At 39.9% G+C, this 27,824-nt stretch overlaps 1 protein-coding gene across 1 annotated transcript in view; it reads left to right on the top strand.

Moving 5' to 3' along the window:
• The first annotated feature begins 244 nt into the window (after window positions 1-244).
• LOC109085265 (zinc finger protein 462-like) overlaps window positions 245-27,824 on the top strand; it is a 45,356-nt gene continuing 17,776 nt past the window's right edge. The window contains exons 1-4 of the mRNA XM_042778487.1: window positions 245-759; window positions 21,716-21,972; window positions 22,075-27,449; window positions 27,609-27,746. Coding sequence (XP_042634421.1) covers window positions 21,747-21,972; window positions 22,075-27,449; window positions 27,609-27,746 — 5,739 coding nt within the window. The 5' untranslated portion in view covers window positions 245-759; window positions 21,716-21,746. The remainder of the gene's footprint in view (window positions 760-21,715; window positions 21,973-22,074; window positions 27,450-27,608; window positions 27,747-27,824) is intronic.

Genomic DNA, 27,824 nt, shown 5'->3' with positions numbered 1-27,824 from the left:
CCATTATGAGAACGTTCAAGTACAAGTAACATCACGAGGACGTTCTGAGAACATTGTTACAATGTTGTTACAATGTATGTTACAATAACGCTCCATAAACTTTAACATTTTTCTTCTAAGATAATAGATGATGGATGGAGTTCACATCAGAACGAACGGTGCACGCCAGGTTCAGATGAAATCAACAACATCTAAACAAACACGAGATTCATGCAATGACATCACGTGACTGTGGTGTTTACACTGTGCTGGATAATGAGCTTCACACACTTGAAACCCAATAAAAGGGTTCCTGACGCGGTGCCGGAGAACATAAGAAACGCGCGCTGGAGATATGCGTCTCTGTGGCAGCTGACGCGAGCGCGGCGGTCTGTAATGACGCGTCCTCATCGTATGGCTCATCATAACGTGTCATAAGCGCCGTGAGGGGCTCCATGTTTGAGCTCCACTGCTGCTGGAGTCATGAGAGGCTCTGTGGACCTTCCTCCTGTCTCACTGTCTCATCGCAAACTCTTGTGCACCCTCTGGTGCTTGCTAGACTCCAAAACTTCTTTGTGTTGCCTGCTTAGCAGATTGTCTTCCTTGTCTCTGAGGCTGCTCATTATTCAGAGACAGCCGGAGCTCAGGTCATCTGCAGCTGCCGTTCTGAAGAAGAAGAAGAAGAAGGAGGAGAAGAAGAAGGAGACGCGAGAGGGAAGATGGCGAACATCCTGCTGCTCTAGACCGGGAACAAGTTCGCAGAAGATCCAGGATCCAGCCGTGAGTATTCGGTTTCTCAGTCGTCCTCATCTCGCCTCGCTCTTGACGCTCCATGATAACGCGCTCGAGCTCGGGATCCGTGGAGAAGCGCGTTGGGAATGACCTGGAAAAGCGCTTTTCATGCTTCCCAGGAGCGGCCGCGGTGACCCGAGAGGAGCCCGAACCGAGCCGAGCCTCCAAAAAACGGGCACCTCGGAGCTCGTCAAGTGACGCGTTGCTGGAGCGTCTCCTCGCGTCCGCTGCGTGTTTTCCTCCACTGGAAGGAGCGTCGCGGGGCGAGCGCATTCGAGGGACGGAATGCGAAATGTTCCGCCGCGCTGGAAGCCATTGCGCGGATTCGGAGCTCCGCGTCCATTAGTCGCTCGGACGCGACGCGGCGCGTGCAGACGCGTCCGGAGCCTTTCGATGTGGCGGCGTGAAAACAGCGTCGTTGTTGTTTTGCGCGACGGGCTCCAGGTGTTTGTCGCCGCAGGTGTAGAATGACACCGAGGGCTCCTCCAGACAAAAATGGAGTCTCGCTGGAGTCTGGAGAACAAAGGTTGACTTTCTCCTGCTGCCACTGGCCTCTGCATGGAGCTGGACGCGCGTCTGCTCACACATTTCATGCTCGTTTGCACTTTTTTCCCCCCACTCTGTTAACTTGATCCACGCGAGTCTGCGCGAAGTTCCCCTGCGGTGTTTTTAATAACACGCATGCTTTGGGGTTTTAGTGCTGCTGTTTTTGGACTACAGTGATGAGTTTAGCGTGCTCGTGCTGGTCTGTAATGTTCTACAGTGGCCTACAGACGCTCCTCTGCTCTGTAGAAGACCTCAGTGCCTCAGAAACGAAGTTTATTTCATTTTAGTGCAGGTGGAATATTGTGGATGTGCGTCTCTGAACTTCAAACGCTGAACTATTATGCACCTGTGTGTGGTTTGGGAGCGAATGTGAAGCTTCTGCTTGGAAGTGAAAGTGAATATTGGTGCACTGCTCTGGCTGTAGTTCAGTAAGCTGACATGCGTGTGTGATTGTGACATGTCTAGTGTTGCACACCATCAAAGCTTTTTGGTGGAAAGGCGGTTGTTTCTCCATTGGCTCTGTGTGTGTGTGTGTGTGTGTGTCCTTCTGCAATCGCTCTGGCCACTGTGAAATCCCGCTGACAAAGACACAAAAATACACACACACACACACACACACTCTCAATGCGACAGACGCAGGCCAGAGGAACTCAAAATGGTGGCACGTCTCCCATGTCAGGGCAAACAGGTTCTCTCACATGAAGGTTACTGGCTGTTTTTAAGGGCCTGCTGCTGTCTTCTGTTTCTAAGCAGCTTCTTCTGGGTTTATTGAAGCTGTGAGATCATTCTTTGTGCTGGTTGAATAAAACAAAAAGCATGTAGTGTTTTATGGATTCGTGTGTGTGTGTGATGTTTAGATCTTCCGAATCATTCTTCGATGTGTTTTGTGTATGTCTGTAGTTCGCAGTAATGACTTTGATCTGGCCGAGCGTCTGACCTGGAAAAGCTAAAAGCCGTCTTATGCAACTGTTGAGCACGCAGCGATGGCTCATGGTTCAAGCTCACCGCTGACCCACTTTTCATGAAGATCCAGTCCGTTCCTCTCGCTGGAGAAGCTAACTTCTGGTTCGTTTTCAGTGAAATAGTCCACAAAAGAGAGAGAGCATTTACTGTCTGTCTGCTGAGCAGTGACTGGTGTTATTGTAGTATTTTTGGCCGTAGATGATTGTAGATGCACATAGGTTTGGATTTATGTGTTAGATCTGTTTATGGCTCTCGGTGAGGCTTATCGCACATCTTTTATTGTCTCTCTGTCATGTTGAACACAGAAAACCAATGAATGGACACACATGCTTCATCTATTTTTAATGATAATCCAGTGAGGGTGAAGTTAACAGAGTAAACACAGTGTGTATAGTTTTAAAGCAATCGTGTCTATTCAGCTCCTCAATTAAAGAAGAAACCTGGAGTGTTAGTGTGTTGGTTTATTATAGTATTGCGGCATTGACTGTGAGTTGAGTTCATCGTGTGTGTATGACAGCAGGAAGCTCACTAGGATTCAGAACAGAACCTCTTGACTTAATTTCACATTTAAAGCAGGATAGAGCTGCTGTTCGTGAGTGTTTTGTACTGAAGCGGCGACTGTGTTATTTTCCAGGTGTGCATTATGATCTTGACTATGGATGGAGTGCTTTATTGCTTTACTAATGTTTATTGAGTCATTTAGACAAACTAGTTTGCAGAAGCTGATTTAGACGTTCATCCGTACAGCTGCAACTAACCGGTGATTATTTCTTCACTGATTTTCTTTTTTCCACAAACACATCATTCCTAGTTTTGTCATCCAAACAATGTACAAATCGAAGGCTGTAGTAAATGTATCTGTGTAAGCTATGCTTTACATGATAAGCAAATATATATTTAAATCTAAGCAATAAACTAATCGTGAAGAACTTCAGACGAATCTTTCTGGTGCACACTTATTTAAATGGAGTATAGTTTCAGAAACCCAAAGTTTGGAGCACACGGTCAAATGAAGTCGTGAGTTTTAGAGTTATTTTATTATTGACTAGTCTTGCTAGTTTTAGCTGTGATGTTGGTATTAAGATTTGTGAAGTTTCACTGGTGTATATTATTGTTTTATCATGTTGGTAGTTAATAGGGTTGCAAAAAGGTGGAAATTTTCCAGTAAATTTCGGAAACATTCTGGAAATTTTAGAAACTTTCCAGGATTTTTTTGGAATATTCCAGGGATTTTTGGAAAGTATCCGTAAATTTCCCAGAATTTTTCCACCCCTTTGCAACCCTAGCTTGTTAATTATTTTCGTTACTGATTTTAGGGCTGCGAATCAAATTTAAAAATAAATAAATACATTTTCAGTAACAAATGTGATTGCAATTTAAACTGCAATTTTTGTGTGTGTGTGTGATTTATAATTATGTGGCTATAAAATAATAATAATAATAAATTATGATGATGATCATTGCTATTATTAGTGGTAATATTATTTTAAATTATTAAATTGTATTAAAAAATAAAACATTAAACCGTAAATGGAATTTAGTGATACTAAAACTACTAATAATTTTATATTACATTACAGCTGTAAAACTGTATTTGATATTAATAATGGTTGTCTTAATTTCTTCCTTTCATTGAGTTGAAAAGCTTGACAACAGAGTGATTTCAGTCTCTAATCATTGATATATTCATTGATGGATTTCTGCGAGTCAGATGAAGCAGATGAATGAGGTTGAACTCTGATCCTACGGAGGTTTTCCAGGCCACGGATGTTTGTGTGCACGGAGTAATGTGGTGATTTCATTTGAATAATTTTGAATGTCGAAGGCTGCTTGTGTTATTAATAAGGTGGGCGATGTGGAGGAGCGTCCCGTGGCTCCAGACCACGCTCTGCTTTCTTCAGGTCACCGTAATGACTCTCATTGTCCACACGGACTTGATAAAAGGGCTCAGGAGAAGATGGTGACATCAGCTTGGTCTCTCCTGAAATCCACGTCGAGGTCTTTGACTGATTGCAGGCTTTAGTCAGGAGATGCATGTGATTCGAGTGCTTTCCTACAGAAGCGTGCTGCGTTTCAGATTGTTTTTAAGCACGCTGCTCGTTCCAGGCAGCCAAAGGGCTTCCATTTTGATGGTCGAGTGATCTGAGCTACAAAATGGACCTTTCAGTCGGATGAGGCCACTGAAGGAGGCAGAAACTCACAGAAGCGCTGGAGTTCAGAGTTGTTCCTCAGTGAGACACACAAAAGCCAATTGAAATGGTCCAGTGGACGCTTTCTTGACGTGATGCATTGGTTTCTGGAGTCTCACACACACATCCGAGAGCAGCGCTTTCTCTCTTATCTAAAGAAGCCATAAGTTATATAACCTTCTGGTGGACAGTAGAGACCGAGCCTGTGTGCTGCGTTTATTTACGTGACCTGGTTTGGGTCATGATTAGTTGTGCTGCACACTTTGTGTGTTTTAATTGAAATTCCAGTAGTCTAACAGTTTAAAGCACAATATTCAAACAAACACTTGTCTGATTATCTTTGTGTCCATTAGTGCTGTGTGGTATAATAGTAAACCGGTATGAATTACGTACATGGTATGAACGTAGACCGCGTCGAAAGAAAATCCTAAACAGTGTATTGGTGGAGTTTACATGAGAGCAATGACTGTCTTCAGAAAACTTTACATGGTATTTTCTTTTCATCTTACCCTCACATAATGCATATTAATGTAGTATTTTAAGGGAACCGAGGAAATCTGCCGTTCCATGAGCGCCACCTGCTGTCAGAGAGTGAAGTTTCATGTAGCATAATTTCACAAAGCTAAGGTCAGACCATTCTGTTTTTGCTTCAGATGTTGAAATTTATATGATCCAGTTCACATCAAGAACTGCGTGTTGCATGTTTGTTCGAATCTTGATTAAAATGCAACTGTTTCATGCATTGATTCATATAAATGCATGTCATGGGGAAAATAACTAACTAAACCGCAAAACTGTTAAAAATAAAAGGTGATACAGATTTTTGGTCCAAACGCACTACACTAATATTCATTATGAATTCACTGAATTATACATAAAATACATGATACAGTCACACTAGAAACCTTGTGAACACTTAAGAATTGTCTGTATTTTATGGTTGCATGATTTGGGGAGAAAATCGAAATTAAAATAAAAAATTGTTCAATACAATTTAAAAACAAAATTTTCAATTCATACATTTCACATACAATTGTATGAATAAAATAATAATAATAATAATAATTGTATTATTATTATTATTATTACAAAAAAACAATTAATATATTATTATTATTATTATTACTGGTAATTACCAAATAAAAGATATTAAACAATTTCAGTATTTAAAAAAAGAATGCAATAATAATAATAGTAAATTTTTACATTATGTGTAAAATTACAATTCTAATTATTTTTATTAATGAATGTTTTTTTTTTTATAATTTTCAAACATTTAACCATTTTGAACAAAATTGTGTTATTTTACATTACAAGTGTAAAATTACAATTCTAATCATTTTTATTAATAATGAATAATGATTTTTAAAAATCATTTTCAAATGTTAAACTGCTGAAGATTTGTGCAGTCGTCTTCGGGCTCATCCACAGTGTTTTCCTCATTCATTTCACACTTTTCTTGCTCGTAGATTGTTGGATCCCAAAAGCTGTAAAATACTTATGTCATGTTTTTAATTCGATCCTCTTTATGTGGTTCAGATGTGATCACACTGTAGGTCCAGTATTTCCTCGCACGAGTGTTTTCAGTCCTCGATGTGTGTTTGTGCGGAAGTCTTGATCCTTGAGTAAGATGTGGCCGTCTCCGTTCTGCTGGCTCCTCAGACCACAGATCAGTCTGATCTCTCGTCCAGAACACCTCCTTTATTTGTGTCTCAAACATGTGTCTCATTCACACGGCTCGAGACTCTGAGACCACAAGATGAACTTTTCTCTCCTCTGTGGAGACGGAGCTGATCTGGCGTGATTTAACAGTCTGTGAGAAACTTACAAACCTGCTCATCCAGACACAGTTCCTGTTCTAGTTTGGGTGTCATCATGACGTTGTTTTGAAGAAAAGGGTCTTGTATGATAATGAGAGGAGTTTTATTACTAGGTTCTCACTGTGACATCCACAAGATGAGCTGAAATTATTTTGATTAACATATCAATATATAAATATATATATATAATGTCTGTAAATGTAATATACAGTTGTGCTGCCCAGTATTTTTGCAGAAACTGTGATGGTTGGGGTAAGTTCGAATTTTTATTTATTTTTTTAAATAAAAGATTACTTTTATTCATGAAGGATGCATTAAATCTATCAAAAGTTACAGTAAAGACCATTCTGATGTTACAGAAGATCAAATAAATGCTGTTCTTTTGAACTTTGTGTTCATCTGTGAATTCTGAAAAATAAAATGTATCACGGTTTCCACACAAATATGAAGCTGTTTTCAACATTGATAATACTCAGAAATGTATCAGATCTGCATATTAGAATGATTTCTGTTCAGATAACGTAAAGTTATAATATTTATGGAGGGCCTTGAAGTCAAAAGGGTTGAGGATCGCTGTTTCGGATCATGATATGGACGTTTGCAGTGAGTTGTGTTCTCTCTTGGAGTCTGACGATCCAGCAGTGTCTGCGGCTCTGTGCTTCTGCAGATGTGTCTGGAAACATTCAGCGTTCTGTAGACGGCTCTGTTCCTATAGAGGCCGAGCACAGAGGCAGGACAAGGCGTCCTTTGAGAGCGAACAGCGGCGGTGTTGTCGCAGATCCGCTCGGCTGGAAGGTGCCGGTGTCCAAGTCTGATTAAATATTGAAAGGCTTTGGAAGGAAGAAAGCTCTCGTCGGTGAGTTAATATTAATGGATCGCTCGTCTTTCTGACATGTGACTACAAGAGAGTTTGGTTTGGGCTCGAACTGAGACGGATGGACTCACTGGAGTGAATGTGGACGCGGGACATTGGCATGTTGTGTTGCTATTTATAGATGTGAGTTTTTGGAGTCTGTCTGTTTGAGATCCTTCAGCTCCACGGTCATGGTTCATGTTCTGATTCTGGTTTCTCTTTACATGAACGTTCATGGTATTATGCAGCCTACTGTTGGGTTTTCAAGCATTTTCTCCACGTTTTAGAGGAGAAGCTTCATAATTCTGTGCAGATCATGATCAGATCACACAAAATATGACAGAAGATGGGTAGAACTTTATGAAGGATGCTTGTTCCTAAGAAACTATTGACCAGTGATTGGCTTCATCTGATCATACAATTTATTATCCACAAGTATTATAGTGCAGGTTTTGTGTAAAATAAGCCTCAGAAACTTCATAGAAGTCTCAGTACCTGTGTAATTTGCTCTTTAGATATTGTTAATGTCATTAGTTGACATGCAGGATCATCAACAGTGTTGCTTCTTCAGGTTAGTAACTGGTTCTTCCTGTACTCTTCCTGTACTTCCTCTACTGCATTTTCAACACAAACAGAAGACAAAATGATCTGCTTGAAAGGCTGTGGTGTCCGATTCCAGCAATACAGATATAACACTTCTGCTCTCAAGGCTGCATTTATTTGATTAAATATACAGTAAAACAGCGAAATATTATTATAAAGTAAAATAACAGTTTTCTATGTGAATATCTGTTAAACTGTAATTTATTTCTGTGATGCGCAGCTGAATTTTCAGCATCATTACCCATTTCTGATTATTTCTGATTATTATCGATGTTGAGAACAGTTGTGTTGCACAATATTATTTTGGAAACTCTGATGCATTTTATTTTTCAGGATTCACAGATGAATAGAAAGTTCAAAAGAACAGCATTTATTTGAAATAGAAATTGTCTGTAACATTATAAATATTGTTAGTGACACTTTTGAGCAATTTAATGCTTCCTTGCTGAATAAAACTCTTGTTTCAGTATGAAATAATGAAAATAAAAACATGTTTCAGTATGAAATAGTCATCCTGATAACAAGCACTGTGTCCATCTAAATACGTTTTTTTTTCTTCTTCACAAAATATTGGTTACAAAGGACTTTATTTATTTGCAAGACAAACTGAATGTGAAGATTTCTCAGACGTGTTCTTGTCTTTGTGGAAATGATTCTGGTGACACATTCAGGTCTTCTGCCATGATGCTGTACGGCTGTTTAAGATGATGCTGTGCTGCAGATGACTCAAAGCTCAAGCACAGATGGAAGTGGACCTTTCAGACGAGGCTGTTTCTTTTGTAAACACATGATTTTTAGTCAAAGCAGTATTCGCTCTGAAACCTCCCAGGCTCTTGCTGTCCTCCAGCGGGGAATAGTCCTTCATTAGGAGATCCAAACGGAGGAACAGCTCTTGTCTTTGGTCGAGCGGATCTTCAAGCTTTGATGTTCTATGCGGTTTGATGGTAACTCTCATTGGCTTGATAAAAAACGGCCCAAATCAGGCCAAAGACAGAAAGAGAACAGCAGAATTGGAACTGAAGGTTTCCTGAGGGAAAATGCTTCCTGGTTATTTTCCAGTGTTTTGGTCCTGAGCGTTTCATTCTTTTCCTCTTACAGTCGCTCCCAAAGCTCTGATGGCCTCATTGGATGCTGAAGCATGAACATTTGTACAGTAACTTTGTTTAATAACACTATTTGTAGCATCTTGGCAGCTTGACCCTCTGAGTTTGTTTAGTGCAGTAGTATACAGTAGTGTAGTGTTGTGAAGTGAAGTTTAGTACAGTGCAGAGTAGTGTAATATAGTGCAGTATAGTATTGTGTTGTATAGTTTAGTGTGGTGAAGTGTAGTATAGTGTAGATTAGTGTAATAGTGCATTGTAGTATTGTGTAGTGTGGTGCACTGTAGTATAGTTTAGTGTAGTATTATGTTATAGTATAGTGTAGTCAAGTCACCTTTATTTATATAGCGCTTTTAACAAAACAGTACAGCATTAATTAGAAAAATAGTGTGTCAATAATGCAAAAAAAGTAGTATAGTGCAGTATATTATATTAAATATAATTAAATTGAATATGATAAAGTTAAATAAAATTCAATAAAAGTGCATAATAATTATATTATAGTGTAGTATAGTGCAGTGGAGTATGTTATAATATAGTGCAGTAAGTTATAGTGTAGTAAAGTGCAGTATATTATAGTATAGTGTAGTATAGTGCAGTGGAGTATGTTATAATATAGTGCAGTATGTTATAGTATAGTGTAGTAAAGTGTAGTATACTATAGTATAGTGCAGTGGAGTATGTTATAGTGTAGTAAAGTGCAGTATGTTATAGTATAGTGTAGTATAGTGCAGTGGAGTATGTTATAATATATAGTGCAGTAAGTTGTAGTGTATTATAGTGCAGTATGTTATAATATAGTGTAGTAAAGTGCAGTATGTTATAGTATAGTGTAGTATAGTGCAGTATATTATAGTATAGTGCAGTGGAGTGTTATAATATAGTGCAGTATGTTATAGTGTAGTATAGTACATTATAGTATAGTATAGTACAGTACATTGTAGTATAGTATAGTGTAGTGTCATTTACAATGTGCAGACCAGTTGTTCAGGTTTAGTTTTCTGTGAAAACATTTCTGTTTTGTTCTGATTTTCTGTGAAATTGAAAGCTAAAATTAGACATAAAACCTCATTCAAAAAAAAAAGAAAAAAAAAAAAAATATATATATATATATCTATTTTACATTTTTTATTTCTACATATAAAACTAAATCATAAACCAAAAATAAATATAGTTTTAACATCAATTTACAAAATAATAAATATTGCTAATATAACTCCGTGTGTAGACGTTTACATTTAGAGAACATTTTCTTTAATTGGTCTTAAAAAGGTCTTAAATTTCTCTTCATAAAACCTGCAGAAACCCAGGTGATCGTTCACCCAAAAATGATCATTCTGTCTTCATTTATTTTCCCTCGTTGTTCAAACGTGTGATTTTTCTCCAGTGGAACACAAAAGAAGATATTTTCAAAAGTGTTTTTTTGTTTTTATTAAAAAAAAGTCAGTGTTGTTTTGGACCCCATTGACTTTCATTGCATGATCAAAAACAATTGAAATATTCTTCAAAATATCTTATTTTGTGCTCCACTGAAGAAAGAAACTCATAAAGGTTTGAAAGTCTCCACCATGACGGCTCTCCAATCTCATGTGTTTTCATGTATTTTTGATGTGAAAGACACATTGTGCTTGATGTCAAATGATGCAGTGTGCCACTAGTAGATGTGTTTCTCGTAAGATGCAGAAATGAGATTTGAGTCCTTGGCTTTGACATGGGGCTGAGCAAATGATGACCGCATTTTTGGGTGCAGAATATACGTTGCACAAATCAGACATCTTTACGTTTTTGGCGATGGGTGTTAAAGTGCTTGTGGAAAGCGTGACCTTGTTGAGTGGAGGATCTCCGAGAGTTTCATCCATCATCATTAGATAAAACATTCCCACGCCTGAGGCCGGCAATTACTGAAGCTCAGTGAGGATGAGATATGTCTTTTTCAATAATGCAGAGCTGAGATTGTGTGCTAGATTTTGATTATGAATGTAAAGTAGCATTTTTAATTGCAAGACATTTATTGCGTAGATATCAAACACACAGTGTGGATTTACGTAAAGCGTGTCGATCACGTGTGTGCAAATCTGACTGCATTCTAGAAAATGATGTTTCAAAGATTATCGGAGTATGTTTAACAAGAAACAGTCTTTCTACTTATTTGTTTCTTTATGAAACTTTACTAGCAGTTTCACAGTGAAAATTCTTTAAATCCTACACTCAGTTGTTTTTCAGTGTAGTGCTTGAATTATTTTTGTGATGTTTTGAAGGCGTTCAAAGATATTTAACTGCTCAAATTTTGCTCGAGTCGTAATGGTGTTTCATTTCAGTATCAACTCAAACGTCTCAGATGTTTCTCCTAAAATAAACTGACTCTATGCATCACAGCAGCTCAGATGAGTGGAGGAGAAGTGTTTGAGTCCAGATGTTTTCAGACGTTTGTTTCAGGGGACAGATCTGTGTTTTCGGCTGCTGTTAGTTTTGCTTTCGCAGCACGAGAGAGTGTTGGTTCTCGTGTGACGCACGTGTCGGTCTCTGGAGAAAAGGCCAGCAGGGTTTGAAGAGTCAGGAAGATCTGCAGCCGTTGCCTTGAGGATCACAAAATGGTGTATGACCAGTGTCAGCTGTGAAATGGAGTCGCTGGCGCTGATGCTGGAGATCAGTGGAGCGAGGTGACTCTTCAACCGCAGCGTTTCTCAGAAGCTTCAGCTGAACATCACTGATCCTGCTGTCTGCTTCTGCACTCAGATGAGGAAGAAAGCTTACAGAAGGGTTGACTTTTGCAGTGATCCCATAGAAGAACCGTTAATTTTTTTTATAATTAGTGTGAAGATCATTTTAATGATCTGAAGAAGCTTTTTCCACTATGATGAACCTTTTATGCAATGCAAAGATCTTGTGGATGTTAAATGTCTTTTATGGAACCATTGACACCAGTAAAAAACCTTTATTTTTAAGAGTGAAGGGTAACCAGACGTCCTGGTTTTTGGAGTCCTGTTCACTGGGAATTTAAAACAGCCCGCAGATACACTGCAAAAAGGCCAACCAACATAGTACAAACTAAATTTATTTTATATTAATATTGATATTCAATATCAATATTTTTATAAGTATTAGATAAAATTAGAAAATGTAAAAAAAAAAAAAAAGTGCTTTTTTTTATTGCATTAAAACCAGTCCGTTTGACCCACAAACATCATAATAATTATTAATTATAGTAATATGTGGAACCCACAACAACTAAAAAGACAGAAACATCAAAAAATATATTCTCTTTTTTTATTATTATTCATAGATAATAACATTTGGGATTTTGAACCTTATGCTGGATGTTTTATAAGAAATAAAATTCCATTTCCATTTTTATGACCCTGTGAAACCAAACTTTTTAACTTCATAGATTCTTGAGGTGCTTTTGTAGACTGTTTTATAGAGTTGTGTTTCCTAAGATTTATTTTCTGTTTTGTGAAAAGAATAGCTGTGGATTTGATGATGTTTGCTCTTCTTGATGAGTTGAGCAAGAGCTAAGTGCTGTCAGGTGGTTTCTGTTGCAACTACAGTACAGACTTGAACGATCTTCACCAGAGAACAGCGGATCTCACGCAAACCAACTCAGTAATGGTGTGAAAGATGAACAGCAGCATGTGCAGCTCCGTTTAGCAGTTCTGAAGTCATGTTCAGTGGTAGAGTTGCTTCTTTGAGCTGAAGAACCCTTTAAGATGAAAGGTTAAGACTGCATGTTTAGCAAATTTCTGGGCTGCGTTCCTCAAAAACATCGTCAGCTATGTTGATCGTAGAAACCATTGGTGGCAGTGGCTTTTTGCAAACGCAGCCCTGGATGAAAAAATGTCACAATAGTGCTCATAAATTGAACTTCGTTTGCTCAAATCATTTTCAAAAAACAATATTTTTATGTTAGTCAAGTTTTTGAAGCAACTGGTTGTTTTGTGAAATGATATCAAATACAGAAATGTGCAACAAATAGTTCATCAAGTCTTTCTGCAGGTCACATTACGTCAGTAACTCTTTAAATCTTTCAGTCATTCAAAACACTGATTCTTTCAGCAATAAGTGAGACTCTTTGAGTGAGTCATTGAATCATTCATTCAATTGATTTGTTCGACTTTACTGATTCTTTCAAAAAAAAGAAACAAGTGGCTGTATTTATGAGTGAGTCATTGAATCATTCAAACAATTTGCTCATAAACACTTAATTCGGAAACTAAACAAGTGGCTTTCTTTATGAGTGAGTCAATGAATCATTTATTCAAACAATTTGTTCACTGGGATTCTTTCAGAAAATAAACAATTGGCTAATTTTATACATGAGTCATTGAATCATTCAATAAATCAATTTGTTCAAAACACTGATTCATTCAGAGAAATAAAACAAGTGGCTGTCATTATGAATAGGTTGTTGAATGACTCATTAAAATGATTTGTTTAGCAACAATTCTTTCAAAAAAAAGAAACAAGTGACCGTCTTTACGAGTGAGTCATTGAATCATTCAAACCATTTGCTCATAAACACTTAATTTGGAAACTAAACAAGTGTCTGTCTTTTCGAGTGAGTCATTGAATCATTTATTCAAACAATTCGTTCACTGGGATTTTTTCAGAAAATAAACAATTGGCTAGTTTTATACATGAGTCATTGAATCATCCAATAAATCGATTTGTTCAAAACACTGATTCATTCAGAGAAATAAAACAAGTGGCAGTCATTATGAATAAGTTGTTGAATGACCATTAAAATGATTTGTTAGGTACTGATTCTTTCAGAAAAGAAACAAGCAGCTGTCTTTTGAGTCACTGAATCATTCATTTAATCGATTTGTTCAAAACTGATTAATTCAGAAAATAAAACGAGGGACTCATATGCCTTCATATGATTCAACAACACTGATTCATAGAGAAGTGAGACAAAGTAACTCAATAACATGTCTAAAGTGTAAGTTACTCCAGAGCTGTTGTATAAAAGCAGTATAATAATTGTTCTGTTTTCTGTTTCTTGTGTGATGTTGCTGATATATCAGTCTATTACTATGTGTTTTATAAAGGATAGAGTGTTTTTGCAGAAGGGGTTAGCGGGTCTTAACTGGACTCTTGGGAAGGGCTTGTGCTGGATGCGTCTCAGAAGCTTCATGTTGGTTCGTTAATGGCTGACCTATTTCTGCTGCCATATGCTTCCTGGAAGGGATTTGCTTTGAAACATAAAAGCCAATGATTTGGATGGAGGAAGAAGATTATGAGCACATCACTCCAGAAGATCTCCCATCTGTTGATGTGAACGTCGATGTGATGTGAAGCAGTCGTGATGATTCATGTTTGGATGTTTTTGATCGTTTAGTTTTTTTTATTTCTGTGTTCTTTGCATCTGTTTGAAAACACAGATTTTTTTTCTTGTTGTATTATCTGTATGTTTGGACACAGATTTTTTTTTTTAATGATTTAGTCTCTTCTGCTCCGCAAGGCTGCATTTATTTGTTCAAAATTACAGTAAAAATTGTTAAATATTATTACAATTTAAAACAGCTGTTTTCTGTGTGAATCTCTGTTAAAGTGTAATTTTATTTCTGTGATGTGCAGCTGTATTTTCAGCATCATTACTCCAGTCTTCAGTGTCACATGATCTTCAGAAATCATAATAATATGATGATCTGCTGCTCAAGAAACATTTCTGATTATTATCAATGTTGAAAATAATCTTAATCTTTAATATTACTCCAAACTTTTTGTAGTTTATCACTACAAAAGTTTACACAAAAATACGATAATCATGTTATCATATTAGAATGATTTCTGAAGATCATGTGACACTGAAGACTGGAGTAATGATGCTGAAAATACAGCTGCACATCACAGAAATAAATTACACTTTAACAGAGATTCACACAGAAAACAGCTGTTTTAAATTGAAATAATATTTCACAATTTACCTGATTTTACTGTATTTTTGATCAAATCAATAAGAGTTTAAACCGGACGTGTGTGCATATAAAATGTATTTTCCTTCTGAGAAAGATTATTTTAAGACCCTCTGAAGCCAAACTCTTTAAATTCATAGATTTCTAAAAGCTCTCTGAGGCTCTTCTCTAGACGTGATGTTGCACACGGTTGGAGTCGTCGTTATGTGTTGCTCGTAGCCGGTTTATCAGGAAAGTCCAGTGAGAGCAGGAACTGGTTGTGTTTGTGTCTCTGATCTCATCTGGCAGATCTTTGGCACAGGCCGAGCTTTATCATCAGAATCATCTGAGACTTCCTCATTTGAGGGGCAGCACATGACCGAGCGCTTTGAGGAACTCGAGGTTTGCAGAGCTCTGTTTCTCCTGCTGTAATGGAGAACATGAGAAGTCTTGGCCAGCTTTGCTCAGCGTGACTGTGAAACTGAAGGTCTCGCTGCGTTTCCTCTTCGTCTCTGGCCTCTCGTGATCGAGCGCAGGCCGTTCCTGTGCGTTCTCCAGCTCCAGAACGAGGGGTAGGTTTGTACAAACCCTCAGTCCGGGGTTATTTTGGTTGCTTGCGTAACCTTTGTGTGTTCATCGAGGGCACCATTCCCAATTCAACCCAAAATAACTCTCAGAGCACGCTTCAGGAAGTGTTCTTCAGGAAACGGCCTTTAGATGATATTTCATACATGCTGAATTTAAAGGGACAGTTCACCCAAAAATGATCATTCTGTCATCATTTGTTTACTCTCATGTCGTTCCAAACATCTTTTTGTCTTCTGTGGAACATAAAAACAAGACATTTCGAAGAAACAAACAGCACCGGACTCCTTTGACTTTCGTTTTATGGACAAAAAACACCATAAAACATCCATAAAATGAAAGTCAAAGGGTCCAGTGTTGTTTGGTTCTTCGAAATGTCTTGTTTTATGTTCCACAGAAGACAGAAGGTCTCTTAGATCAAGTGCAAATCAGACTCCAGGGTAATCTAAGTGTATATGCTGTTGAGCCAGGGTTATATAAGTTAACGAAAACTGAGAGGAAAACCATTGACAAAACGTGTCACTTGAAATAAAACTAAAATGAACTAAAACACAAAAAAAAAAAATAAAAAACCAATTCCCAAAGTAAAAAATTAAAAATTTAACATATTAAAACATTATAAACTAAATTAACAAAAAAACTAAAAAACTGCTAAGACTGACAAAAACACGCACACAAAAAAACCCTGAAAACTTTAAACTTCTGTATTGTGTAAAGTGCTATATAAAATAAAAAACATCCAAAATATGAATTAAAACTGATGGTATCTCAGTGATACTAAATTAACACTGTATTGAACCAACTTCAAGTTGTATATTAAACTAAATAAAGGCAAATTAAATCAAATCGCTGACTTTCTGCTCTTCCTGGTGTTACTGGTATTGAAGTAGCAGTGGTTTTGACATCTTCAGTCCTGTTCCAGTGAGGTTTATGTGGCAGAGGTCTGTAGATCGATCCTGTCATGTGTTTTACATAATGTGTTTCATAATCTTATATAACAGGCGGTGAGATCGGCACACACGCTCCAAACCGCAGGCTGAAGACGGACGTGAAGTGAAAGAAGCTGATCTTCAGTTCCTGTATCTCCAGACTGTGGAAAGAGCAGAAAGTGTTTGAGGAGGAAGCTGTGCCACTATGATTGGCTAGCCATGTTCGTTTTTAACACTCATAATGCATTCAGAACCGATATACTGTTTTCTCATTCTAGGTCTGTTTGACATAAATTAATATTTTTCAGTTAAAACCTTACTGTATCTGATCAGCAACTTCTCATTAATGAGTGAATGTGAAAACAAGTTTTTAATGTTTCCATGTTATTACTGCATTTACCCCCCCCCCTCCACCTTTTTTTTTAAGAGAAATTCTTTGAAATTAAAAACTAGACATGAACCACACCAAAAAAAAAAAAAAACTTTGATGCAAAATATACATAAATTGTATCAATATTGAGAAAAAAACAAAAAAATTCATTATATGATTGTATGCAATTTCTAAGAACATATAATCTAGTATTAACCCCATTGGAATGAATGGAATTTAATTATTGAATTTGTAACTCGTGATTGCTTAGAAGCAGTCCAAATGTATGAAACCTACATATTTACTTCTCTAAAAGGATTTCAAATGAAACACATTTATTTGACTTTCTTAAACGTTCACGTTCAGAAGAAAAACACTTCCTGCAAGTGTTCATCAGTACGACACACATATTTGTCGTAACAAAATTCAGTCCCAAAGGGTATGAGATGTGGAGAAAAGGAGAAATATATTTAACTGATATAACTTGATAAATAAATGAACAAAAAGTATTTTTGAAACCTAATGGGACTCCATGCATACCTGGGTTAAAAATGAACAGGAAACGTGACATTTAAAAAAAAAAAAAAATTGTTATATCGTTTTTTTAAATAATTGTAAAAAATAAAAACAATGTGCATTTTGAGTTTTTTTTTTTTTTTTTTTTTTTTTTTTTTTTTTTTACAAATTTTACATATCTCTTCTGGGTTAAAACAGACCGAATGCATTATAAGGGTTAAACTCTTATGATATGTGTTTTTATTTATCCAGAGGAAACATCTGAGACAAACACGCTACTTCAGTGAAGTGTAACTGAGATCTGCCTGAGCTCGGAGCGATTGAATAGTCCTCATTAAAATCTCCGAACACACTGTCTCTGTTTGTAATAATCAGAGTAAATATTAATACTAGTTTCTGGCTGTTTGGTTTTACCGTGTGCAATTGTTCTTCAGCTGTCAACACTCAAATAATTGACTAAAAATGTCGTTAATCAGTGCGTCATTATTTGTTCATGAGAGCTGATTAGATATTTCTGGTCAAACAGAATGAAGAATGTGGATGTTTAGCCGGAGAGTGTAATCTTCAATCACGTCCCGTCTCTCTCTCTCTGTTGTGTGAGACGTGGACCAACGGTTAAGGACAAAGCCCTTGTACTTCTAATCAGCTTAATTTTGGCATATTCATGGCAAATGGCAAAGAGAGTGTCTTTGAGAGAGGTATAGAGGAGGCTGTTATGATTAACAAACATCAGTAGACTTTGGAATCTGGTTGCGTTGGGATAGAAAGGTCTCTCGCAGGTGTCCAGATCAGACCAGCGTTCGCTGCTTCCAGTTTTTTCCCATCGCTCTCTTGTCTTCCTCATTCTTATCCCAGGGCTGCAGATGTTTCGTGAGCTCTGAAAGAGGGAAGTTCAGGCATGCTTTGCATTTTTAGACCCCCTCGTGAAGCTTTAGTTCCTCTAAGCTTGTCTTGAGGACGTGAGAGACTCTTGACTCTGTCCTGTCAAAGTGCAAGTTCAAAATCAACTAGTCAGCAGTTAACCAGCTAAGACTAGTCAGCCTTGAAGCCCAGTGCAGTTAGGCTGGCTTAAGGTCATGTTGACTAAAAGGCTTGGTGTTGACAGCAGGGAAATTATGACGTTTGATGTAAGGGGCCTTTCACGTTAAAAAAAGATGAGGGAAGTGGAATACTAAAAAAAATTTAACCTAATTTAACTTAAACATTTAAAGCAGCAACTGTACTCAAGTTTTTATTTGGCTGTACAAGTCATTTCAGCTCATCTTGTCTAGTTGAATCTTGTATAACTTAAAAACTGTAGTTGAAATTGGTTCAGTTGATTTGAGTTGAAGTATTGGAAAAACATATGCGTATGCTGCCGTGACTCGATTTTTTTTCTAACTTATTTTAACATGAACATCTTAAACATGAGAAAAAAAGATGTCAGTCTAGTGCATGTTTAACATAGGAAAAAAGCAGCACTGTTGAACACAAAAACATGTTTAATGTCACACGAAAATGCACAGAGCTAGCAACGCCGAGATCATGGGCTCAATTCTTACTGACATGTAGTACTGTGCAAGTCTTGAATGCTTGTCAAAAACATTGGTTTTAAGATGGTTCTTTATATCTTTTTTTCTCTGTAAAATGACTGTAGGTAATTTTTCCTAGATGCTTGCAACAACCAACCTGCAAGGTACCGTACTGCTTGTAAGGATTATTATCTATCACATCGATATTTGGTGCGTCCACCCTTTGCTTTGTCCCAAGTACTCCTGTGCACCATTCACAAGAATGTTTGCAGGTAGGTTGTTCTAACGTCTCGGAGAAAGATTCCAAAACGAGTGATTTTCTGAAACATCTAATGTGCCAGAGTCTTTAGCACAGCACTGTGCGAGCTCCACTTGCACACCTTTGGATGCTCTGTAAATCGCTTTGAGTAAAAGCTTCTGCCGCATGTAAAATTTGATATGTTTTTTTAAATCCCAAGATGTTGAAAATATGACAGGCTGGCACGCCAGAAGGTTTTTTCCCTGTGCTTCTGCTGAGCTGTGCAGGCTGAAGGTTTTGGGTGCGTTACATCTGCTAGATAGATCTCTGTCAGCTGCTCTCCAGTGGCAGCGAGAGGATCAGATCTGTGAGTCCATGTTACGCTCTGCCTGAACACCTCAGCACACATTGCTGCTCTTAAAATGGCTGCCCTTGAAGCTCAAAGGATCTGGCGCTCAGTGGCTGTCAGAGACGCACCAAGCACATGAAAGCTTTACAAATTTCACCCCATTAGCTTGGAAGTATCTGCCGCTCCGGCGGACAGGCTGCTAGGTGCAATTTTGTGTTGTTTAATGCCTCCTACTTTTGCCTTTGTGTTTTCCTCCTCTACCAGACTTTATGGATTGTCCAGATATGAGTGTAAGTTTGCTCTGAGTTCCTCTCGAGTGCTGGAACACATCAGGGCGGAGCTGAAACTCTACCTCGAGAGACAATGGGCGAACCTGCCCTGGGACACACTGGCAGTGTTGTTGAGAATGAAGGTTGAAACCAGTGTCTGCTTTTATGGTTTGAGGCCACAGGTGATCAGCCATAGGTGTGAGAGCTCAAATATCTCTGTTCTCAACAAGAGAGATCTTCTCATCTAGCAGGAATTCCAACCATTCAGCCATGAAACCTGTTTTCTGTCTAGTGTCTGTATAACTGTTGCATGTACTAATTTGATGAGTTTAATCCATTAGGTATTAAACCCTGAAGCATTGATGCATAACTCCTCCTGCATCATTTGTACGACAGACTTGATGTGATATTGCTGTCATTTTAGTATTTTCTTCAGGTGGGTGAAGCAACAATAATGTGGGATGGGATTTAATTTGGTAACACTTTGGTTGACTGTGATTAACTGCCTGTCAACTAACAGTCATTGGAGTATTAGTAGACTGTCTGCTTAATATCTGCTACTTAACCTAAGCTAATACTGTAATGACTGCTAGTTAACATGTAGTTGCAAAGTTACTTAAGTGGACTATCAAAATAAAGTGTAACTCTTAATTTTATCTAATAGGAATGGATTGCACCATGTAAAGAAAATATTGATAAAAAATATTATTACCCAACCGCGTTGCTGTAGTTACATCAGCTGGAAGGTTTTTATTAGCTTTTAATGAAAGTTTAGTTTTTCAAAGTTTAGAATTGCCTACAATGCAATGAATAGGAACAGTGAAATTTACTAAAGTAAATAGTGGATTTTGATTTCATGTCATCTTTAAGGCACATATGTTGTATGATAACTGTAGTTCATGCATTTGTGTCTCTTGTTTTAAAAGCAATTGCATGACCTTAATAGAATTTTGGTCCCTTTTCTTTGTGAATTAAGAGTCTCTTCACTGATTTGTTCTCAGTTTGTCCTGACAACGGGTAAAAATGGTTTATTGTGCCTTTAGAATGACTGACTAAGATCGAAGTAGACTCTATTTTGTTTGTTTTTACAGCATTCAAGGCCTCCTCTAATGTGTAGAATTGCACTAAACCCATATAACACTGGCCTTGACATTGAGGCCTTTTCTTGCAGAAATCACCCACAGAATGTGTCCTGGTGCGTGAGCCAGCCAAGGCTGAAGATTTACTCTGGTTTGTGTTGATGGCTTTCAGATCTGCAGGGCTGGTACCATGCTGTACGACTGCTTAAATGCATTCCTGTTGTTGAGGTCATGCTAATATTCATGTCCTTGCCACACAGATCACATTGAGAATGACCCATGATGAAAGAAAAACATGTTCGCTGTCTCTGTGCATGGTCTTTTACCAGAAAAACTGTTTGGTATTATAGAGAAAAGCATCAGTTGTGGTTTTATATGTATTTTTGGACATAAGGTTAGATGAGGTTAGTGCTGAATTAGTTTTATTCAAATCATATGTTCCTAACATACTCTCTGTAATTTCTGGCTCGGTTTGTAGATTTAAATTTTTTTGGTTTATGAAAATGTCCAGTGCAGTCTAATGAAATATTGCAATACTTCCAAATACATCAGGGATTTGAGCACGGACAGTGTTTGTGGTGAATTTGGCAGCTGTGTGAGTATTAATGAAAAAGTATTGATTAGGGACGGAAACATACTTTGTTTCAGCCCATTGATTGGCGTGGTTGCCGGGTGCTCTTAGGTCACGGGATATAATAATGCCACCTTCCAAGTGACGGCCTGCCCAATAATCCTTTGTGTTTGTACTGCATCTCTGAAGCCCTGAGCGTTCCTCATCCCTCGGCGGATTCACTCAATCTTATTTCAGAAAGGCTTGATGCAATCTGATGGAACATGCTGATGTAAATAAATACCAAGGCCCACTGGTGTGCTCCAGCTGAGGCTTATCCCCGGGTAATAAAAAAATGGAACAAATCAGCCCATAATCCCTCCTCAGCTATTGTTCTTGGAGCAGACTGACCCCTCGCCAAAAAAAGAAAGATTCTTCTGCTGCATTCTGCCTTGTCAGAATTTCAGAATGCTTTCGTCTTGCTGTGAAATACAATGCTGTAAAATTTCCTTTCCAAGTGTTAGTTTATGGCCTGAGTTTCTATTCTCTTACCCCTTTCTTTCTTTCTGTCTCTAACCAGGTTTCCCTGATTTTCCAGGGAGTCCTAAGAGATGGAAGTGCTGCAGTGCGATGGCTGTGATTTCCGTGCAGAGTCGAACGATGAGCTCAAGGTGCACATACAAGACGTCCACACAGCCTTCCTGCAGCCCACGGAAGTGGGAGAAGGTGACGAGTCACCCAGACGGTCCAGGTCAAACTCGTTAAACTCCCTCAGCCAAACAGAGGACGAGGAAGACTTGAGCAATCACAATTACGACTCGTTGAAAAAGGAAGCAGGTATAATGACACATTAGTCTTAGACCTCTAGAGTGAAAGAAACTACATCAGAAGATTTGTTCTGTCATTCAAAATGTTTTTCTTTCCCTGTTCATGTTTCAGGTATTAAATCCTTTAACAAAGACCTTGGGCACTTCTCTGGTTCAAAACAAGCGAAACGCAACCAGACAGCAAAACCTTCGAACAAAACGTCAACTCCATTTTTCCAGTGCAAGTTCTGTGTGCGATACTTCAGATCCAGCTCTCTTCTCAGTGAACATACCAGGAAGGTCCATGGAGAAGCAAGTGATGAGAGATCCCTCAAAACTTCCAAGAAGGCCAGCTGCAGTGCTACGACTTACGATGGTGTAGGAATGGTCTTCTCCTGCCAGTATTGCACTTATAAATCCCCACACAGAGCACAGATTCTGAAACACCAAAAAATGCATCACAAAGAAGGTCTATCAGGCCACTCAGCTCCTGCTGTCGAAGCAGAGGTTCCAGATTTGGACTCTGATGCCTCGTCCGTTGAAGAACATTGTGAAGAGTCACCAGGGGATATAGAACGTAATGTGCTGGAATCTATGATCAAGCCCCAGTCAAGAGGAAACTTTAACTGTGAGTGGTGTGGGTTTCAGACTTCGCAAAGGCAGCAGTTAACCGATCACATGATGAAGAAACACCGTAACATGGTGAAGATCATGGTATCCTTGCAACAGCCCAAAACGCAGGATGGAAGTGCGGGGTCCAGCAAGTCTGATTCTGCTTCATCCAGGAGAAGCACTCCGACCTCTAATTTAAACCTGAATGATTTAGCGAGCAATGAAGGTTCCTCCGCAAATGCCTCGTCAATCAAAGGATCCTCTTGCAATGCATCACTAAAGGCCACTTCAGGGATATCAAGTTTTCAGTACTCACAGCTCACAGCAAAAATACCTAACAGCACAGGATCTTCCATACTGTCAGAGAGATCGACTTTCACCATGTCAGATATGTCTAGGTCTGGCATGGATCTAGATGCCAGCATGCTGAATGATTCCAAAAGCAGTTCAGATGATGAACTCTGTGACTTGGATGATCCCAATTACACAGAGTCAGCTGAGGATTCTACTAAGCTGCTTCTGTCAGAAGAGGATAATGACCTGCTAGAAACTAAAGGAGTTCCATTCAAAAGACACATGAACAGGTTCCAGTGCCCTTTCTGCTCCTTCTTGACCATGCACCGACGTAGTATTTCTCGTCACATAGAGAACATTCACTTATCTGGCAAAGCTACGGTGTATAAATGTGACAGTTGCCCCTTTCTTTGCACCAACCCACTTAAACTTGACGCGCACAAACAATGTCACAGTGGGTCTTCCGAATGGGACACTATGGACTTAACCAGTGAAAGTGTAGATGGTCCAGCTGAACGCTCCGAGCCGGTGAACGGGGGAAATGGCAGCTCTAAAATCAACGGGAAAAAATCCAACACAGTCGAGGAACAGCAGGGTCCTCATCGGTGCTCACTGTGCAACTTTTCCACCATCACACTAAAAGGTCTACGTGTCCACCAGCAACACAAACACTCATACTGTGATGGAACACAAGTCACGGGTCAAGAGGGCTCGTCCAATGAGCAGCAAGATTCTGAGTCTGAGTCCTACAGCTCCTTGAGCTTCGTTCAGAAAACTCAGACCTCAATCCTTGGATTTTCAACCAAGAAGCATCTCATTGGAAAGACAGCAAGAAAGTCCATCAACGATTTGCCCTTGGATCTCTCTCCTGTCAAAAAACGGACAAGGATTGATGAAATTGCAAACAATCTCCAGAGCAAGATTAGTCAAAGCCAGCAGCACGAAGATGTGATTAACCTTGAGGAGATGGATGATGATGTGGAGGAGAATGGGAATCACATCGATTTAGAAACAAGCAAAGAGAAAGAATCCTCTGATGCTCGAAGTCAGCACTACACCTTCAACACTCAGCACCTTCATGTTAGAAATTCTGGAAGTCTTCAGACAGAGCGTGGTGTTGGGAAAAGAAAGCGCAATCTGCAGTCCAAACTCAGCTCAAGAAACATTCCTGTTCAAGTCACCATTTCTGATGATGAAGACAATTACAGTGCCTCTTTGGAATCTAAAGATGCCCAAGATCAAAGCAGCCAAGATAGCAGAGAGACATATCAAGACAACACTGAATTCAATACTGAAGAACCTGGAAACCTGTTCTACTGTAAACATTGTGAGTACCAAAACAAGTCTGCTCGCAGTGTCAGCACACACTACCAGAGGATGCACCCTTATATCAAGTTTAGCTTCAGATACATCCTGGACCCAGAGGATCAGAGCGCAGTCTTCCGTTGTCTCGAGTGCTTCATAGAATATAACAACTTTAATGATCTGCACCAGCACTATATGACACACCATCCAGAAGCAAGTAACGTTTTGAACTTTAACCAGCCAGATCTGGTGTACATGTGCCGTTTCTGTTCCTACACAAGTCCAAATGTGCGGAGCCTGATGCCCCATTATCAAAGAATGCACCCTTCAGTAAAGATCAACAATGCCATGATCTTCTCCAGCTACATGGTCGATCAGCCTCAAAAGGGTGCTGCTGAATCCCAAACACTTAGGGAAATCTTGAATTCTGGGCCCAAGAGTTTCAGCCCCACCTCATCTGGGTCCAGATCATCATCCAGTCCTGCTCTCAAAAGTATCTGCAAAACGGCAGAAGCAACCACTGAGACTGAAGCCCTTCGAGAAAGTCTGGGTGGTAATGTAGTGGTTTACGACTGTGATGTCTGTTCTTTCTCAAGTCCCAACATGCACTCAGTATTGGTCCATTATCAGAAAAAACACCCAGAGCAAAAGGCCTCCTACTTCCGCATACAGAAGACCATGCGGGTCATATCAGTTGACCGAGCACAGTTGTCAAACAATTCAACCTACAGCCTGACGAGCACCCCCAAGTCTTCAAACGTCAACTTGCCTGTGGCTCTGGATGAAGATGTTTACTACTGCAAACACTGTGTCTACAACAACCGCTCTGTAGTGGGCGTTCTGGTCCACTATCAAAAGCGACATCCGGAGATTAAGGTGACAGCAAAGTACATAAAGCAAGCACCCCCAACTCCGGGACTGCTGAAACTCATGGATGAGTTACAGATCGCACCTCCTAAACAGTTTTTGAAGCAATTCAACAACAACGGGATTGAAGGTTCAAGTAATTCCAACACTAAAGGAGCATCCGACAAAGGGGAACCTGAAATGCTGTTCTTCTGCCAGCATTGCGACTACGGGAACCGCACTGTGAAGGGGGTTTTGATTCACTACCAGAAGAAGCACAGGGATGTAAAAGCCAATGCAGACCTCGTCCGTAGACACACAGCTGTGGTCAGGAGTCAGAGAGAACGAGCGCAGATGATCCAAGCGGGAAGTTCTACGTCCACTGCAACTGTAGCTACTGAAGCAGAAAAATCCAGGGCGTTACGATCTTTGAAGTGTAGACACTGTGTGTACACGTCTCCTTATGTGTATGCCTTGAAGAAGCATTTGAAGAAGGATCATCCTACTGTGAAGGCCACGGCCATGACGATCTTACACTGGGCTTATCAGGACGGCGTGTTGGAGGCTGGTTATCACTGTGAGTGGTGCATATATTCCCACGCTGAACCAAGCGGGCTGCTCATGCATTACCAAAGACGCCACCCTGAGCACAACGTTGACTACACCTACATGGCCAGCAAACTGTGGGCTGGTCCTGATACTTCCACCAGCAAACAAGCTGGGAACTCTGATACGAAGCATTACCAATGCAGAGATTGTGCCTTTGAGGCGTGCTCCATCTGGGACATTACTAACCATTACCAAGCAGTACACCCGTGGGCCATCAAAGGTGACGAGTCTGTCCTGCTCGACATTATCAAGGGGAACCAAGCTCCTGATAAGCTGCTCCCACAACTGCCCAAAGAACGCGTTTCGATGTACAGTTCGTTCAACAGCAACCAGCAGGAAGAGGCTGTAGTTGAAATCAGCCGCCCAGCACATGAGCGACAGGCTAATCTCTCTCTGTCTGCTACGACGTCTATCTCAAACAGCCCTTACCAGTGCACCGTATGCTTGTCTGAGTACAACAGTCTTCATGGGCTTCTGACCCACTATGGTAAAAAACACCCGGGCATGAAAGTGAAAGCTGCTGACTTTGCTCAGGAAGCAGACATCAACCCTAGCTCTGTTTACAAGTGCAGACAATGTCCGTACGTGAACTCTCGCATCCATGGAGTTCTCACACACTACCAGAAACGGCATCCTTCCATCAAAGTCACAGCTGAAGACTTTGCCGATGATGTCGAGCAGGTAAACGAGCTGGTTAGCGAGGGGGATGAGCGATCTAAAACCCAGAGGCAGGGCTACGGTGCTTACCGCTGCAAGATGTGCCCTTACACACATGGCACTTTAGAGAAACTCAAGATACACTATGAGAAATATCATAACCAGTCTGCCGCAGACATGTTCAGAACAACAGCCACACATTCACCGACTAGAAGAGACGATTCAGTTGCTGAATGCAGCAGCAGCAGTGTGACCGAAGTCTCCGAGGCCTGTGACTTTGACCTCACACTTCCTGAAGTCGCAAAGAGCGACAAGAATGCGGTGTTTAAATGTCAGCTGTGCAAATACTTCTGCTCCACCCGGAAAGGTATCGCTCGTCACTACCGTATCAAGCATAACAATGTCAGAGCGCAGCCCGAAGGGAAAAACAATGTCTTTAAATGTGCCCTCTGCTCCTACACCAACCCCATCCGCAAAGGCCTCGCAGCACACTACCAGAAACGGCATGACATTGATGCCTACTACACACATTGCTTGGCAGCATCCAAGACTGTGGCGGAGAAACCGAATAAGGTGATGGTGCCCTTGGCGTCAGATGCAGAGGCTCCAGCGATGAGCGAAGAGCTAAGGCTTGCAGTGGACCGAAGGAAATGTTCGCTCTGCTCCTTCCAGGCTTTTAGCAGAAAGAGTATCGTTTCTCATTACATAAAGCGCCACCCAGGAGTCTTTCCCAAGAAGCAGCCCTCCAGCAAACTGGGCCGTTACTTCACTGTGATCTATTCCAAGGAGGCAGAGAAACCTCCATCTACGGAAGAGGTGGAAGTCGTTGAAGTTAAGGATGAGGTGGAACCTGAAGGTGACGTGGACTGGCTCCCGTTTAAATGCCTGAAATGCTTCAAGCTGTCGTTCAACGCGGCGGAGCTGCTGGTGATGCATTACAATGACTGCCACGACAAGGAACTCAAGCGGGATTTCGTAAACATTCCGAGCCCTGCAGAAGATGGGACAGAGCTCTACCAGTGCACCCACTGTGAAATCAAGTTCTTGACTTTTCCAGAACTCAGCGTCCATCTGATAAACCACAATGAGGATTTCCAGAAAAGAGCCATGAGGCTAGAAAGAAGAAAACAGCTTCAAAGCAAGCAGAGGACGACAGAGCCACCAGAAGCCAAACAAGAGAATAAGGTGAGCTTAAACACCTTGAACAACTCGTTTGGCTTTAAACACCATATGCAAGCAAGCCCTGGCAACATGAGCTTCAGCTTCATTGATTCTAGTTGTGAGTGAAACAACACAACTATATTGCATCTAATGGTTTTCTGTTGTCATCGTCTCTTCCTATAGGTGGAAGGCACACCCGATAAGACTCCCATTGGCTACAGGTGCAACTTCTGCGTGGAGGTCCACTCCACCCTCCGGGCCATCTGCAACCACCTGAGAAAGCATGTGCAGTATGGGGAGGCCAAGGAGGGACACGTGAAGGTACAAACATCCAAAGTTAGTTAATGCTTCATCAAGGGATTTTTTTTTTTTTATAAAGCATGTTAGCATATTAGCATA

Source organism: Cyprinus carpio, chromosome A21 (assembly GCF_018340385.1).
Source record: "Cyprinus carpio isolate SPL01 chromosome A21, ASM1834038v1, whole genome shotgun sequence".
Taxonomy (NCBI): domain Eukaryota; kingdom Metazoa; phylum Chordata; class Actinopteri; order Cypriniformes; family Cyprinidae; genus Cyprinus; species Cyprinus carpio.
Note: the sequence above shows the minus strand (reverse complement) of the source record. Positions and strands in the feature narration are given on the sequence as shown.